The 19,150-nt window shown below is 41.7% G+C and overlaps 1 protein-coding gene across 1 annotated transcript in view; it reads left to right on the top strand.

Annotated features, from left to right (window-relative positions):
• The window catches only part of PTPN6 (protein tyrosine phosphatase non-receptor type 6), a 77,363-nt gene that overhangs the window by 45,555 nt on the left and 12,658 nt on the right, over positions 1–19,150 (top strand). Inside the window, exons 4-12 of the mRNA XM_073552980.1 lie at positions 2,549–2,729; positions 6,268–6,381; positions 6,588–6,701; positions 8,268–8,364; positions 10,144–10,223; positions 10,493–10,642; positions 10,943–11,062; positions 11,564–11,718; positions 12,708–12,775. Of these exons, the coding sequence (XP_073409081.1) occupies positions 2,549–2,729; positions 6,268–6,381; positions 6,588–6,701; positions 8,268–8,364; positions 10,144–10,223; positions 10,493–10,642; positions 10,943–11,062; positions 11,564–11,718; positions 12,708–12,775 (1,079 nt within the window). The remainder of the gene's footprint in view (positions 1–2,548; positions 2,730–6,267; positions 6,382–6,587; positions 6,702–8,267; positions 8,365–10,143; positions 10,224–10,492; positions 10,643–10,942; positions 11,063–11,563; positions 11,719–12,707; positions 12,776–19,150) is intronic.

Below are 19,150 nucleotides of genomic sequence, written 5' to 3' on the forward strand. Positions count from 1 at the left end.
TTTTACACTTCGCTTGCAGTCACAGGTCTTGGTTCTCAATTTCCCCCTTCTTCCCTCCCTGACTCCCCACCCGTATCGCGCACCGCCGTGTCCCTCTGAGCTTCCTTCTTGCGGTTGGAAAATTCTCTGCTCTGTTTTGAAATAATTTGTCACTGAAGTTTCCATCATGTGACTTCTGACAACTCAACCACACAATCCTCTTGTGCAAAATGCAAACTGCGCTGTGGGGAACTGTGGCAGGTGCATCATATTGTAATGGTGTCTGATAAGCAAGTGCATTGTGGATGTGATGGCCGCTAGCAAGGTACCTGCAGTGTCCCGAAATATCTCACCTTACACTAATCCAAAACAAATATGTCATAATTTTACTACATCCCCATATCAATTTACACTCCAAATCAACATTTAATGCTGAGCAGCTTTGCAAATATTTTACTGATCCTGTATTATACTCCAGAGCTGCACTCACTATTCTGCTGGTGCAGTCACTGTGTACATACATTACATTACTGATCCTGAGTTACATCCTGTATTATACCCCAGAGCTGCACTCACTATTCTGCTGGTGCAGTCACTGTGTACATACATTACATTACTGATCCTGAGTTACATCCTGTATTATACTCCAGAGCTGCACTCACTATTCTGCTGGTGCAGTCACTGTGTACATACATTACATTACTGATCCTGAGTTACATCCTGTATTATACTCCAGAGCTGCACTCACTATCCTGCTGGTGCAGTCACTGTGTACATACATTACTGATCCTGAGTTACATCCTGTATTATACCGCAGAGCTGCACTCACTATTCTGCTGGTGCAGTCACTGTGTACATACATTACATTACTGATCCTGAGTTACATCCTGTATTATACCCCAGAGCTGCACTCACTATTCTGCTGGTGCAGTCACTGTGTACATACATTACATTACTGATCTTGAGTTACATCCTGTATTATACTCCAGAGCTGCTCTCACTATTCTGCTGGCGCAGTCACTGTGTACATACAGTACATTACTGATCCTGAGTTACATCCTGTATTATACTCCAGAGCTGCACTCACTATTCTGCTGGTGCAGTCACTGTGTACATACATTACATTACTGATCCTGAGTTACATCCTGTATTATACCGCAGAGCTGCACTCACTATTCTGCTGGTGCAGTCACTGTGTACATACATTACATTACTGATCCTGAGTTACATCCTGTATTATACCCCAGAGCTGCACTCACTATTCTGCTGGTGCAGTCACTGTGTACATACATTACATTACTGATCTTGAGTTACATCCTGTATTATACTCCAGAGCTGCTCTCACTATTCTGCTGGCGCAGTCACTGTGTACATACAGTACATTACTGATCCTGAGTTACATCCTGTATTATACTCCAGAGCTGCACTCACTATTCTGCTGGTGCAGTCACTGTGTACATACATTACATTACTGATCCTGAGTTACATCCTGTATTATACCCCAGAGCTGCACTCACTATTCTGCTGGTGGAGTCACTGTGTACATACATTACATTACTGACCCTGAGTTACATCCTGTATTATACCCCAGAGCTGCACTCACTATTCTGCTGGTGCAGTCACTGTATACATACATTACATTACTGATCCTGAGTTACATCCTGTATTATACCCCAGAGCTGCACTCACTATTCTGCTGGTGCAGTCACTGTGTACATATATTACATTACTGATCCTGAGTTACATCCTGTATTATACTCCAGAGCTGCACTCACTATTCTGCTGGTGCAGTCATATATTACATTACTGGTCCTGTGTGATGCTGTACACTGCAGGAGATGAGTGTCTGCTCTGCAGTACTGGTGCACAGAGTTGCGCTACTCCCAGGATGCAGAATGATATATTGTAGAATCTCATCTAGGTTATAGGGTGAGTGTCTGGTAGCAGTTGTTCCACTGCCGGGAACACATGAATGTACCTTCCGGTCCTGATAGTGCTTATAAATGAGGCCAAGTGATCACAATTTTTTATACAGGTTGCAATATGGTGGAAAAAAATCTGTGCTGATTAATTAGAAAATCAAATATTTACCATGCTAACTATTAATCATCTATCTATCTATCTATCTATCTATCTATCTTATACCCCATTCACCTCCAGAGCTGCACTCAAACTTCAGCTGCTTGCCCTCGAAAACCAACGTTTCTCTCTATCCCTGCACTCTCTCTGTGCGGTTGTTACATTCGAATCATTTGTACTATAATGAAATCATCTTGTCAGGACATTGTTCTTACATCTGTGATGTTTTGTTACTTTCCTCTGCTCGTATAGAGGCGTGAAAACTGTTATTACGGCTTTACTTTCGTTCATGTGAGGTTCTCTGTTAAATTTAGCAGCTTATTTGTGTATTACCAGAAGTATTGTTATCTGCTTTGCATTCTTTTCACCAGTGGGTACTTATCTGTACTAGTTTTCCATTCACATTAACTTATGCTTCTGTAGAGCGCCACCTTGTGGGAAAACAGGAGTGAAAATGTATTGATTTTATTAATGTTCTGAAATTCCACAGATGGTACCATGGTTATCTCTCTGGGCCAGATGCAGAGAAGCTACTACAGCAAAAGGGGGAACCATGGACGTTCCTTGTCAGAGAAAGTCGTAGTAAACCGGGAGACTTTGTCATCTCTGTTCTGACGGCTGATGTAAAAGATGGGAAACCTCGGGTGACACACATTAAGATCATATGTGAGGTAAAATGTTTATGTACAGGAATATAACTACTATAATACTGTCCCTATGTACAAGAGTATAACTACTATAATACTGCCCCCTATGTACAAGAATATAACTACTATAATACTGCCCCTATGTACAAGAATATAACTACTATAATACTGTTCCTATGTACAAGAATATAGCTATATAATACTGCCCCCTATGTACAAGAATATAACTACTATAATACTGCCCCCTATGTACAAGAATATAACTACTATAATACTGCCTCTATGTACAAGAATATAACTACTATAATACTGCCCCTATGTACAAGAATATAACTACTATAATACTGCTCCTATGTACAAGAATATAGCTATATACTACTGCCCCCTATGTACAAGAATATAACTACTATAATACTGCCCCCTATGTACAAGAATATAACTACTATAATACTGCCCCTATGTACAAGAATATAACTACTATAATACTGCTCCTATGTACAAGAATATAGCTATATACTACTGCCCCCTATGTACAAGAATATAACTACTATAATACTGCCCCCTATGTACAAGAATATAACTACTATAATACTGCCCCTATGTACAAGAATATAACTACTATAATACTGCCCCCTATGTACAAGAATATAACTACTATAATACTGCCTCTATGTACAAGAATATAACTACTATAATACTGCTCCTATGTACAAGAATATAACTACTATAATACTGCCCCCTATGTACAAGAATATAACTATTATAATACTGCTCCTATGTACAAGAATATAACTACTATAATACTGCCCCTGTGTACAAGAATATAACTACTATAATACTGCCCCTATGTACAAGAATATAACTACTATAATACTGCCCCCTATGTACAAGAATATAACTATTATAATACTGCCCCTATGTACAAGAATATAACTATTATAATACTGCCCCTATGTACAAGAATATAACTACTATAATACTGCCTCTATGTACAAGAATATAACTACTATAATACTGCCCCCTATGTACAAAAATATAACTACTATAATACTGCCTCTATGTACAAGAATATAACTACTATAATACTGCCCCCTATGTACAAAAATATAACTACTATAATACTGCCCCCTATGTACACGAATATAACTACTATAATACTGCTCCTATGTACAAGAATATAACTACTATAATACTGCTCCTATGTACAAGAATATAACTACTATAATACTGCTCCTATGTACAAGAATATAACTACTATAATACTGCCTTTATGTACAAGAATATAACTACTATAATACTGCCCCCTATGTACAAGAATATAACTACTATAATACTGCCCCCTATGTACAAGAATATAACTATTATAATACTTCCCCTATGTACAAGAATATAACTACTATAATACTGCTCCTATGTACAAGAATATAACTACTATAATACTGCCTCTATGTACAAGAATATAACTACTATAATACTGCCCCCTATGTACAAGAATATAACTACTATAATACTGCCCCTATGTACAAGAATATAACTACTATAATACTGCCCCCATGTACAAGAATATAACTACTATAATACTGCCTCTATGTACAAGAATATAACTACTATAATACTGCTCCTATGTACAAGAATATAACTACTATAATACTGCTCCTATGTACAAAAATATAACTACTATAATACTGCTCCTATGTACAAGAATATTACTACTATAATACTGCTCCTATGTACAAGAGTATAACTACTATAATACTGCCCCTATGTACAAGAATATAACTACTATAATACTGCTCCTATGTACAAGAATATAACTATTATAATACTGCCCCTATGTACAAGAATATAGCTACTATAATACTGCTCCTATGTACAAGAATATAACTACTATAATACTGCTCCTATGTACAAGAATATAACTACTATAATACTGCCCCTATGTACAAGAATATAACTACTATAATACTGCCCCTATGTACAAGAATATAACTACTATAATACTGCTCCTATGTACAAAAATATAACTACTATAATACTGCTCCTATGTACAAGAATATAACTATTATAATACTGCCCCTATGTACAAGAATATAACTATTTTAATACTGCTCCTATGTACAAGAATATAACTACTATAATACTGCTCCTATGTACAAGAATATAATTACTATAATACTGCTCCTATGTACAAGAATATAACTACTATAATACTGCCCCTATGTACAAGAATATAACTACTATAATACTGCTCCTATGTACAAGAATATAACTACTATAATACTGCCCCTATGTACAAGAATATAACTACTATAATACTGCCCCTATGTACAAGAATATAACTACTATAATACTGCCCCTATGTACAAGAATATAACTACTATAATACTGCCCCTATGTACAAGAATATAACTATTATAATACTGCTCCTATGTACAAGAATATAACTATTATAATATTGCTCCTATATACAAGAATATAACTACTATAATACTGCCCCTATGTACAAGAATATAACTACTATAATACTGCTCCTATATACAAGAATATAACTACTATAATACTGCCCCCTATGTACAAGAATATAACTATTATAATACTGCCCCTATGTACAAGAATATAACTACTATAATACTGCCCCTATGTACAAGAATATAACTACTATAATACTGCTCCTATATACAAGAATATAACTACTATAATACTGCCCCCTATGTACAAGAATATAACTACTATAATATTGCCCCCTATGTACAAGAATATAACTAGTATAATACTGCTCCTATGTACAAGAATATAACTACTATAATACTGCCCCCTATGTACAAGAATATAACTACTATAATACTGCCCCTATATACAAGAATATAACTACTATAATACTGCCCCTATGTACAAGAATATAACTACTATAATACTGCCCCTATGTACAGGAATATAACTACTATAATACTGCCCCCTATGTACAAGAATATAACTACTATAATACTGCTCCTATATACAAGAATATAACTACTATAATACTGCCCCCTATGTACAAGAATATAACTACTATAATACTGCTCCTATGTACAAGAATATAACTACTATAATACTGCTCCTATATACAAGAATATAACTACTATAATACTGCCCCCTATGTACAAGAATATAACTACTATAATACTGCTCCTATGTACAAGAATATAACTACTATAATACTGCCCCCTATGTACAAGAATATAACTACTATAATACTGCTCCTATATACAAGAATATAACTACTATAATACTGCCCCCTATGTACAAGAATATAACTACTATAATACTGCTCCTATGTACAAGAATATAACTACTATAATACTGCTCCTATATACAAGAATATAACTACTATAATACTGCCCCCTATGTACAAGAATATAACTACTATAATACTGCCCCCTATGTACAAGAATATAACTAGTATAATACTGCTCCTATGTACAAGAATATAACTACTATAATACTGCCCCCTATGTACAAGAATATAACTAGTATAATACTGCCCCCTATGTGTTACTCTGGATGTTATTCTGTGTCTCTGTAGGGGGAAAATTATACTTTGGGGGATATAAGGTTTGATTCCCTCACGGATTTAATTGAAGCGTATAAGAAGCGTCATATAGAAGAAGTTTCCGGAGCCTACGTTTACTTGAAAAAGGTGAGGACAGAAGTTGATGATGTGGTGAGTGGAGATCTGCGGTATTATATTTCCTCCTCTATACTATGGAATACACTGGGTATTATACTTCTTGTGTCAGGACGGTCTCAGCGTTATATATGGGGGCTGTGTGATAAACTTGGGTCTTGTTTCCTCTCTCCTCGGGGTTCTACATTATCTTCCTTCTCCGTCCATTTCCCCCACAGCCGTACCACTCCACCAGAGTCAACGCAGCCGACATTGAGAGTCGCATGAAGGAACTTGACAAAAAGTCTGAAAAAGAGGAAACATCGAAGGCCGGATTCTGGGAAGAGTTTGATGTAAGTCCTCCGTGGTTCACCACACGATTATGTAATAAGACTTTGCTCTGCGGTGTTTATTTATTTTAGGGGGATGTCTCAGTTTAGGAATATTAGGGTCAAACCTCCTCCTCTAGGCTTAGTCACACTAGACCTCCAAATAAAGGGGTTCTGCAGCCCCCTGCACAGCTCCCATTAGATTAGACTATACTGCCCCAATTATTACAGTCAGTCCTCCTCATCCTCATCCCCAAGTCAGATCTTCCTCACCCCCGTTTCTGATCCTCCTTCCCACCTGAGTCGGATCTTCCTTTTCCCCGTCGGTTCCTCCTCACCCCCGATTCGGATCCTCCTTCGCCCCAAGTCGTTTCCTTCTCACCTCTCGAGTTGGGTCCTCCACAATCTATGGTTGTAGTCCTCATCCCCCCCTTCCCGAGTCGGATCCTCCTCCCGCCCCGAGTCGTGTCCTCCTAACAACCCAAGTTGGGTCCTCTTTCACCCACCCGAGTCGGGTTCCCCTTGCCCCCCAGACACCTCAGTACTTGGGTCCTGGTGAGGACCCTTTTCGGGAATGATGGGAGTAAGGAAATATATGGGTGTGGTCTCGAGTTCCAAATGGACTTTTGGTTCTGGGGATCTGGATTAATTTTAGGTTGTGCTCTGGGTAGAAATCAGTCTTGAGGCCCGGTCTGCTGTGTGAGTTTAATTTGGGGTCTGGTCAGGATTAATTTTTGGGTCTGAAAAAACTTTGGGGTCTGATTTTACTTTAGGATCTGACATTATCACGTGTCCTATTTTATTTGTCTATTGTTAATTTAATTTTTCTTTTGGTCTGGGGGGGGTTGAAATATTTTGGGGTCTGGTCTGGATGTATTCTGGGGTATTGTTTTACTATCCTTGGGATTGTTTTTGGATTCATGTTCTTAATTTTTTTTTTTTTTTGGGGGGGGGAGGGTTCTTAATTCATTTTGAATTTATTTTGGGGATTGTTCTGGGGTCTCAGTTTATTTGAGCCTGGATATTTTGGGGGTTCTGGGTATAATTTGGAGCCTGGTTTGGGGTAGTAACATATTAAGGGGTCTGGTCCGAATTATCTTCTTTTTTTTATTCCTCTTTTACGCTGCCTTTTTGCCTTCTTAGTAGGACAGTCCCACTTTTTTGAATTTTTTCATTTATTCTACGGAAGACGTAATTTTTGACCGCCCTCGATCGCTCGTGTTCTTACATTTTTCTTTCTTGCCTTTATCTAAAGCAGACGAGCTGATCCTATGGAGTCTTATAGGGCGTTTTAGGCCAGGCTGGGGTGCAAAAAGTCTCCGGCCCCAGGGGCAAGGAGCCGAGGAGTCACCAGGCAGGGAAGGAATCGTCAGTCAGAAATGGCTGACGACTAGGGAGGGAAAATCTAAAGCATCTGACCTCGTTTCCTTCTGGCGTTGGCCAAGAATGTTCTTCTAGATCTTAGATTTATCCGTTAGACACTGCAGCCATCCGAGCTTCACCACGAGGCATCACGGTGGTAGATGTTGGTGCTTGGTGTGGACATTACTGAGGGCTTCTTCATTTATCTTATGTCTTTCTTCTCTACAGGTTCTTCAGAAACAGGAATCCAACTTATTGTACGAGAGGACGGAGGGTCAGAGGCCGGAAAACAAAAGCAAAAACCGATACAAAAATATCCTTCCGTGTGAGTTTTCCTGAATCTCAGCCATGAGTTTGTTTCCACCTCATTTGTGGCCATGTTCGGGCCATGCGCCCCCATATCCTGGTGTGTATGACCATCCATGGAGGGTTTTATTTTATTTTTTCACCCTTTCTTCACGTTGCGTTCTTTTATCCACCCTTGAATGTGGATGTTGTTGTTGGAGCGCCACTTTATGACATCACACTGCTTTCTGGGAAGATTTTCTGCCCGAGTCTTCAAGGAGAGCCACCATTTTTCTATTCCGGGAGACTTGGTCACTATGATCTAGTAGTAATTACAACGGTGCCTACTTCAACTTGTTTGCTCAGATGCAAATCTCCCGACGATTGCAAGCAAGGGAGCTGCTGTAAGAGCCAGCCGCTCCGAGAGCCAGCCGCCATAAGTTCCAGCCTCTAAGTGCCAGCCGCTCCAAGAGCCAGCCGCCCTAAGTTCAAGCCTCTCTAAGTTCCTGCCGCTCCAAGAGCCAGTCGCCCTAAGTTCCAGCCTCTCTATGTGCCAGCCGCCCCAAGTTCCAGCCTCTCCATGTGCCAGCCGCCCCAAGTGCCAGCCTCTCTAAGTGCCAGCCTCTCCGAGTGCCAGACACCCTAAGTTCCAGCCGCCCTAAGTTCCAGCCTCTCTAAATGCCAGCCACCCTAAGTGCCAGCCTCTCTAAGTGCCAGCCGCCCCAAGTGCCAGCCTCTCCATGTGCCAGCCGCCCCAAGTACCAGCCTCTCTAAGTGCCAGCCTCTCCGAGTGCCAGACACCCTAAGTTCCAGCCGCCCTAAGTTCCAGCCTCTCTAAATGCCAGCCACCCTAAGTGCCAGCCACTCTAAGTGCCAGCCGCCCCAAGTTCCAGTCTCTCTATGTGCCAGCCGCCCCAAGAGCCAGCCTCTCTAAGTGCCAACCGCTCCGAGTGCCAGACACCCTAAGTTCCAGCCTCTCTAAGTGCCAGCCTCTCTAAGTACCAACCGCTCCGAGTGCCAGACACCCTAAGTTCCAGCCTCTCTAAGTGCCAGCCACCCTAAGTGCCAGCCTCTCTAAGTTCCAGCCGCCCCAAGTTCCAGCCTCTCTAAGTGCCAGCCGCCCCAAATGTCAGCCTCGCTAAGTGCCAGTTGCTCCGAGTGAGAGCCGCTCCGAGTGTCAGTCGCCCCAAATGCCAATTGCCCTACGTTCCAGCCTATGCGCCAGCCACCCCAAGAGCCTTCCTCTCTAAGTGACTTCCACCGTAAGTGCCAGCTGCTCCGAGTGCCAGACGCCCTAAGTTCCAGCCTCTTTAAGTGCCAGCCACTCCAAATGCCAGCCGCTCCGAGTGCCAGTCGCTCCGAGTGAGAGCCGCTCCGAGTGTCAGTCACCTCAAGGGCCAATGTTCCAGCCTATGTGCCAGCCACTCTGAGTGCCAGCCACCTCAAGTGCCTTCCTCTCTAAGTAACTTATACCGTAAGTGCCAGCCGCTTTAAGAGCCTTCTTCTCTTAGTGTCAGCCTATCAGTCGTGGCTGGTCTACATAAGGAGCGCAGCACTTACAAGCTCTTTGCTCCAGTGCTTGCACACGCTGCTCTGACGCTGGATGTGTGGCTGTATCCTGCCGGCTTTAGTGCCCCTGTGGCCTCTGATTTTGTCTCTGCTTGCCATTGATCCCAACCGTCAGTCCTTTGGGGTGCACTGATCCCCCAGTAAGCACGTGGCAGAAAAGTGGTGTGCTCCTGAAAAAAAAAAATAATAAGACAACCCCTTTAAGTTGACACCATTAAATAATTTTTAATTTTACCTTATTTCTTTCTAGTTGACCACACGAGAGTCGTCCTACATAACGGAGACCCGAACGTTCCAGGCTCCGATTACATCAATGCCAATTACGTGACGGTGAGTCCCACGGAGAGGAGGGCGGATGGGAGGTCACTGACTCTTCAGGAGATGCTTAAAAGAAGAAAGAACATAAAAGTTTTTACATTTTCTTCCGAGTTGATCTCGGATCATTTTGATGGTGGGGTCACAGCCTTTTTTCTATTCCAGGTGTCCTTGATCATTTCTTCCAAATGTTTCTCCATCTATCCAGAAAACAATAAAAAAGTGACAATTTTCAGATTTTAAAATTTCTTTTTTTGTTATTTATTTTTTTCTTTCTTTCTTAGAACCAACTAATTGGTGAAGATGAACCCTCCAAACGCTTCATTGCTTGTCAGGGGTGTTTAGCGTCCACCACGGGAGACTTCTGGCAGATGGTTTGGCAGGAGAATAGCCGGGTCATAGTGATGACCACCAAAGAAATAGAGAAGGGGCGGGTGAGGCTTCTTGTTGTCTCTTCAATTTTTTTTATAAAATTTCTTTTATATTTTCAGCCTATATTTGCTTGGTCTGAGCTCCAGATCTTCTTTAAATGACATTCTGCCACCACTAGGGGGAGCTCACCACTCACTGTGTTATTACTGACGTCAGTGTGTGCAGTGAGCTCCCCCTAGTGGCTGCAGCAGGAGTTTTATAATCTAACTTTCTGCTAGATTTGACTCTTCTTTTTTGCTTTTATGTTTGTTTTCTTATGTCTCCTCCTTTCTAGACTCAATTCTCATTCCATTTAATTCTAGACTAAATGTGTCCTCTACTGGCCGGAGTCTGGGAGCAAGGAGTTTGGAAAATTTTTGGTTGAATTTCATTCGGAGCATGAAGCCATCGAGTACAAGATCCGCTCTCTACGAGTGTCCTATGTAAGTATGAAGCGGAGCACCAGGCGAGTTCTCTGTGATCCCCGTGTAGAATTTTGCAAACTATTTTTAATTTTCCAAAATGACAAAAAAAAAAAAACGATGTAATGAAATAACGAAGGAAACAATCATCAAAGGACGATGAAATAAAAGTGAAATCTAGAAGTTAATCTGATCTTTACTTTATAGATTAGAAAAGTCCAATGATGAAAGCGGTCTCCAGATTATCAGAACACAGGTGCCGTAATATCTCAGTAATCCGGCGCTTACATCTCCGGTGTCGCACAGATTTTCTGTATTAGTCGACCAGGGAATAAAGGGTTACAGGGCTCCTCTCCTGTGTAGGATTCCTGATCTGCGCCGGATTATCGGAATTTTGCTGTATATCAATTATCAGAATAATATCAAACGCTCAGCAGTAATGTCTTCGCCTACATCACCGTCTGGCTGTAGATTGTGCCTCCCGCCGTGGCAGGGTCTCATACTATGTGCTTGTGTTCTCAGGGTGGCAAGAGCCGGGAAATCTACCACTACCAGTACCTGAGCTGGCCGGACCACGGCGTGCCCGCTGACCCCGGCGGCGTCCTGAGCTTTCTAGGGGAGGTCAATCGCAGGCAAGAAAGCATTCCTAACGCCGGACCCATCATTGTACATTGCAGGTAATGTCACAAGCATCGGCCGCGCTCCAGTCACACCCAGAGCTGCGTACAAATCACAATGCTGACGCTTATTTAACTCTCTGACTTCTGGATCTGAACGCGGCCTCCTGCCGTCTCCTGTTCCTAGTTCTGTACAGACCATGCTGTGATGAGCGTCTGACAGGCAGCATAATTCTGAATGCAGCTCTGGATGTGACTGGAGTAGGAAATATAATCTATGTCAGACCAGCAAGTCAAGCCCTCAACAATAGCTGTATATACTGTAGATGCCTCCTCTGCCTCATGGTGGCCAGACATGTCTCATTCGTAGCCTCCTCTGCCTCATTGTGGCCAGACGTGCCTCATATGTAGCCTCTTCTGCCTTATGGTGGCCAGATGTGCATCATTGGTGACCAGATGTGCCCCATATGTTGCCTCCTCTGCCTCATGGTGGCCAGACGTGCATCATTTGTGGCCTCCTCTGCCTTATGGTGGCCAGATGTGCATCATTGGTGACCAGATGTGCCCCATATGTTGCCTCCTCTGCCTCATGGTGGCCAGACATGCCTCATTTGTGGCCTCCTCTGCCTCATGGTGGCGAGACGTGCCTCATGTGTAGTCTCCTCTGCCTCATGGTAGCCAGACATGCATCATTCGTGGCCTCCTCTGCCTCATGGTGGCCAGATGTGCCTCATTCGTGGCCAGATGTGCCTCATATGTAGCCTCTTCTGCCTCATGGTGGCCAGACGTGCATCATTTGTGGCCTGACGTACCTCATTTGTGGCTTCCTCTGCCTCATGTTGGTCAGATGTGCATCATTTGTGGCCTCCTCTGCCTCATGGTGGCCCGACGTGCATTATTTGTGGCCTTCTCTGCCTCATGTTGGTCAGATGTGCATCATTTGTGGCCTCCTCTGCCTCATGGTGGCCAGACGTGCTTCATTTGTGGCCTCCTCTGCCTCATGTTGGTCAGATGTGCATCATCCGTGGCCTCCTCTGCTCTTTTCACAGCGCCGGCATTGGCCGCACCGGGACTATTATCGTTATTGACATGTTGGTTGACACCATCCAGACAAAAGGTGAGAAGGAAAACAATATTTATTCCTGCTGGGCTTGTGCTTAAAGTCGTTGTTAAATCTATTACTTTTTTAAGGAGCACATCGCTCCCTTGCCTCCTGGTCCCCGGTGCGCTCCTGAAGACTGACAGTTCGGGCCAGTGGCATCATTGCATCTCTGGTCCTGAACTGTTTGCTTATGGGTCGCCCTCCCAGGGCTGTGGGGTACTCGGTACCGGGCCGGTCTCTTAGAGGGGAATGTCACAGCAGCGGTGACCCGGTCCGTGGCCCTGGGCGCCCATGTAAAAGGGGATTGAGTGATGAAATAAAGTTTATGAATGATTTGTGACGCCACCTGTGGTGTGCGGCAAGGGAGGTGTTAAGCCGACGCTGCAGACAGATCCTCTGGGACAGATGGTGGGGTGCAGCGGTGATGTTATAGCCCTCCACAGGCAGGGCTGTAGTCCCAGGGCAGAGTAGATGAAGAGGATAAGTGTTGAGGAAGAGGGTGCAGTGGCTGGCACAGAGATGTAGCAGTGCTGAAGAAGTTGCAGGAAGAAGGCAAGGAAACAGCGGAATGTAGTTTCTTTACCTTTACTTGAAGTGCAGTCCAGGGTCCAGATTACAGATGGCACAGGAGCTGATTAGCCTGGAAGCAACTTAGGAATCTCTTTGTCAGATGGGTTGTGTAGTCTCCTCTCTAGCGCTTACTTGAGGTACATGCAGTACTGTGTTACACTGAAGTTCCTCCTTCTTCTTCCCTTTTGGATCTACCTCGTATGGCAGACAGCTGTAGCCCTCTGTCTCTCTTGGCTCACCCGTCGCTGTTGTGCCTCCGAGTCTTAGGTGGGAATAGAGCATTTACAGCTTCCTATTCCTCTGGTTTCTGTTGCAGGACCTTCAGTATCCATACAACCGTGGACACCAGACTCCAGATCATGCGCTATCACTGGGAGGGAGCTCTCTATCCTCAGCTCAACCTCCAGCTTCTCTCCACACGTCTACACTCGTTGCCCTCCTCACACTAATTTCCCCTCCTGGCCCCCTAGAGAGAAACTCTTCCCCTTAGTATTGGTTCAGAGCTCCCTCTGCTGGCCTGGAGTGAGAACCGTGTTGCATGACATGGTTAACTGCTAGAGAGACCCTTCATTGCTTCCAAGCCTGACATCACCCTCCCTGGAGGAAGGCAATGCCACTGTGGCGACCATGCTCCTGAGGGTGCCACATTCCCCCCTGGTGCAATTCAGTACTCCTGAACTGATGAAAAATAACAGGAGCACATATAAACAAATAAACAAATATAAATGTACAAAATTTAGAAAAATGAAAAATTACAAAAACCAAAGGCTCCAAAAATAGTCCTGTGATGGTAAGTCCATGCATCAACGTCCATGGTCCATTCCTGGGCAAATGGTGAACTATGTACAAAGTTAGTGACCACACACAGTCCTGTGGCCAAAATGTTCATCAAAACAAAACTGGAAAACTCAACAAGGAAATTTCTTACAGAATATCTGTAGGCACAAAACTTGAACAGTTACATATATACATGTTAACACTTACATTACTTTAACTTAGTTATATGCGAAATCTGATGGGTGGTATACCTTGGGTAGTACGGGTAGATCTACGTAACTCTGGTGTGGGAAAACTGGGTAGTATCCTTCTACGAACTCCTAGACTCACCATGGGTATGACAGATTCACCACTGGCAGGGCGAGGATTCTCTGGCTCCACTGCTGGTGTGGCTTCCACTGCTTGAACTTCCTGATTTTCAGAGTTCTCATGAGTCACTTCTTTTTGTACTACCAGTTGGGGAAATGTCAACACTGGCACCACTATGGCATCATTTACTTTAGTCCAATTTGCAGGGAATTCTCCAAGTATGGTGCTGACCTTTTCTTCTTCTTCTATGGGTTGGATGTTATTTTGTTCTTCCATTCTTTCCTTTAGCTGGTCAGAGCATAATTTCAAATGATCCCTCGATATTGCTGCTGAGGTTTCTCCTCCATCTTTACTTATAAGGCACACCTTGGTATTGTCAAAGTTTGAGGGTAGAATGGTGTAGGGTTCAGCTTCCCATTGGTCATCCAATTTATGCATCCTCCTTTTCCTCTTTAGGACTTGTTCTCCTGGTGACAAGGGTACTGCAGGTGCATGCTGATTGTAGTTCTTTTCTTGTTTTTGTCTTGCCTGAGCTAGACTCTTTTCTACACACTCTTGTACTCTTCGATATTGCTGCTGCCGCTCCGTATCCCAGTCAGCATCTGGTGATGTCACTTCAGGTGTAAGGATTCCCATATCCAAATCAATAGGCAGCTTACCAGGCCTCGCTCTCATTAGGTAGGCTGGAGTGCAGTTGGTGGAATTCACAGGAATGTGATTGTAGAGGTCTACCAGATCTGGCAACTTTTCTGGCCACAGATTCCTCTCCTCCAAAGGCAAGGTCTTCAGTAGGTCGATCACCACCTGATTCTTCTTTTCACACATGCCATTGGTCTGTGGATGGTACGGGGTTGTCCTGATCTTCTTGCAACTGTACAAGTTACAGAATTCCTGGAACACTTCCGCCTCAAAGGCTGGACCTTGATCTGTAAGCACTCGCTCAGCATATCCGTGTGGTCGACAAAAGTGCTGTTGGAATGCTCTGGCTGCTGTCCTGGCTGTTTGATCCTTGACAGGCACAACTACCAGGAATCTCGAGTAGTGGTCAACGATGGTAAGAGCATAAATGTAGCCTGAACGGCTTGGGACCAGCTTCACATGGTCCAGGGCAACCAACTCAAGTGGTTGTTTGGTTATTATTGGCTGCAAAGGAGCTCGCTGGCTGTTGCGGTCCTTTCTGCGCAGGTTGCATTGTCCATACTCCCGGCACCAATTTTCAATGGCCTTCCTCATACCAGCCCAGTAGAATCTCTCCGGGAGCAAGGCCTCCAACTTCTTCCATCCGAAGTGTTCAGCTCCATTGTGGTATGCTTCCAAGACCATTGATGCCTCACTCTGTGGGACTACCACCTGCCAGACCAACTCATGAGTGCGGGCATTGATACTCCTCCGACACAGCTTTCCTTCATAAATGCATATATAGGAAGGAGAGAAGTCCGGCTTTCAGGATCGCGCTGTTCCAGTCCGAAGTTCACAAGGAGTTAATCCAAGGACCAAGCAGTGATTATAACTTTCTTTTTATTCCATAAACTCTACGCGTTTCGTGTACACACTGTACACTTCCTCAGGAGCAAAGTTACACTGGCATCACATTCCATTCTCCTTATATACTAACTCCCCCAGGAAGTGAGGTAGGTGCTCATTGCACTTAAAAAAAATTCACACATAACTATCAACATAATGTAAAATCACAAAAATCACTAAAATTCATCTATAAAACACACTTATATAAAAACACACGTATGTAAAACTTCACACTAGAAAAAATGTAAAACATTATAATAAAATTATGATTATACTCAATAAAAGTCTAAAATTCTTGGTACATCATATCAATTAGCAGAACAACATTCACAAATCTCTTATATAACTGCACTTATATTTTCCTTTCAGTATTAACCCTTCATTCAACATATTATACTTTAACTTTCCTTATATTTCAGGCAGATGATCATATATTAATTAATGTATGTACTCCTATGCGGATTCGATCCTGCACAGCAGACCCATGCTCTGCACTCAAGAAACTTTTCTGTTCTCTCAGCCAAAGGCTCCACATCTCCAGAGCTGTCAGTTCCTTTTCAAGGCACCAGCCAACTATTCCAATCATAGTAAAATGCCGCCGATTGTATCTCTTTATATGTTAGCGATATGATCATTCCCTTGCTGTAATGTTATAGCATGGACATCACACAATTATCAGATGCCAATACTACTCTAATCCTTAGCAGACAAATATGCAGAGCACCAAAATTATTTAAAGATGTCAGATATTTCATTTAAACCGTATGGTTGCAGAGTCTGCAACCTGTGAATCCAGTAAATTTCCTTTCTCATCAGAATGACACTCCTGTTCACAGTGTCTTCTGAAACATAATCAATTGGGGCCACTTTAATACATGGTTTCTTCCCATGTTTTATAGTGCAATGTTTTGATACTCCATGGAACATAAAACCTTCAATTATATTGTGTCTGTGCGAATTCATGCGGTTATGCAGTTCTTGTGTGGTTTTACCCACATACTGTAAACCACATTCGCATTCTATCAGATATATCACAAAACTACTTTTACAATTCAGGGAAAACTTTATATCAAACACCTTATTATTCTGAATTGATCTGAATGTGGTCATATTATGCATAATCATGCCACAACACAGACACCGAGCGGTATTACATTTAAAGACTCCTGGTTTTTTGCACTGTTCATCCCTAATTTTTTCTTTTTTCAGGCGACTGGGGGCCAGTATATTTCTAAGAGTAGAGGATCTTTTAAAGGTTAGTCCTGGTTTATTTGGTAGCATACTCCCCAACACTGGATCATTAAGAAGAACAGACCAATGATCCTGTAAAATATTCCTAATTTTTTTATTTTGTTTAGTAAAATTAGTTAAAAAGTTTAAGGAGAAACTATCATTCTCTTTTTCTTTTTTCTTAGGATTTACTAGGTCCATCTGTTCCAAACCTGCACACTCATTATATGCTTTTTCTAGCAGATTTTTTGGGTAGTTTTTCTCAATAAACCTATTTTTCAATTCCTTGGCTTGTGATACAAAATCTGACTCTAAACTACAATTTTTCTTAATCCTTTTATACTGGTTCTTCGGGACATTGATTAACCATTTATAATAATGGCCACTATTAAAATCTAACAGACTATTTGCATCACACTTCTTAAAAAAAGTTTTAGCAAAAATCTTCCCTTCTGAATGGAAAATGGTCAGATCCAAATAATCTATACTCTCCATATTATATACCCATGAAAAGGTGAGACCCCAATCATTCCTCTGAATGCTCTCCAGAAATTGTTCTATGTTATTACATTTATTATCAAAGACTATCATAAGGTCATCTATGTACTGTTTAAAAAATATAATATGCTCTGAAAAAATGGAATTTTCTATATAAATGAATTCAAAAATGGCCATAAATAGGTTAGCGAAAGTTGGCGCTACTTTCGAACCCATTGCGGTACCGACTTGTTGGTGATATAGTTTTCCCTGAAAGTCAAAAAAGTTATTGTGCAGTATAAACTTCATGCTATCCATTAAAAAGGCTTTCTGATTCAATGGTAAACGGGCATCTTCTTTCACATATCTCCCAAAACAATACAATCCTAGATCATGTCTAATATTTGAATAGAGGGATGCAACATCTATAGTCAGAAACATGTATGAATCTTTCCACACTATATCCTTCATCAAATGAATCAGCTGGGCAGAATCCCTAAGAAAACTTTTCACAGACATCACATGGAAATACATAATATTATCTACATACGCTGCCAATCCTGACGTGAGAGAACCTATGCCAGAAATGATGGGCCTCCCTGGGGGGTGGTTTTGATCCTTATGAATCTTAGGAAGATGATAGAAAAAAGCTCTAGGGGGAATTTTCATAGTCAGAAAATTATATTCATTTTTATTTAAAATCCCCTCCTTTTTTCCAGTTGCAATTAATTTATTATATTCAGTTACCGCACTCTTATAAATATCCATTGTGACCACTTTATATGTATTCTCATCATTTAATATTCTATATGCCTCTTTCAAATATTCCTTCCTATCTTGGATTACAACTCCCCCCCCCTTATCAGCTGGTCTAATAACCACCTCTGTGTTCTCTTTCAGACTTTTAACAGCCTCCCTTTCTGCTTTAGTCATATTTCTTTCATTTTTATAATCTGCAGGATTTATATTCTCAAAATCCTTCAGTACTAAATCAGAAAATGTTTTAAATGGTGTCCCTGGTTCTGTATCGGGTAAAAATTAGATTTATTCCTCAATGTAGTGTGTAATATTCCATTTTCAGTATGCTGTAATGAAACTTCCTCATCTAAAGACACTTTTTTACTATCCTGTATCAGGAAGTGCCTTTTTACTGTTAATTTTCTGATAAAAGTTTGCAAATCAATAAAAAGATCCAGTTCCTGTGAATTCGTGACAGGACAAAAGGATAATCCTTTTTGCAACACAGAAATTTCTGCTGTATTTAATATGATAGATGATAAATTAAAAATATTATTTATTATTTTGTTTTCTGGTGTCGGTATCTTTATTCTGTTTTGTTGCGTTTGCCCCCCTCTGCAGCCTCTGTAACACTTTTTCTTTTTCTTGGCTGGTTTGAAAAAAAGTGCGTTATTACATTCTGCTGGTTTTTTCCCTTCACTAAAAAAGACGGTATATCATCTTGAAAGGATTGTTTCTTCTTTTGTTCACTACTGTTAAATTTTG

Source organism: Dendrobates tinctorius, unplaced genomic scaffold (genome assembly GCF_039654945.1).
Source record: "Dendrobates tinctorius isolate UK_male_01 unplaced genomic scaffold, ASM3965494v1 ptg000196l, whole genome shotgun sequence".
Classification (NCBI taxonomy): Eukaryota; Metazoa; Chordata; class Amphibia; order Anura; family Dendrobatidae; genus Dendrobates; species Dendrobates tinctorius.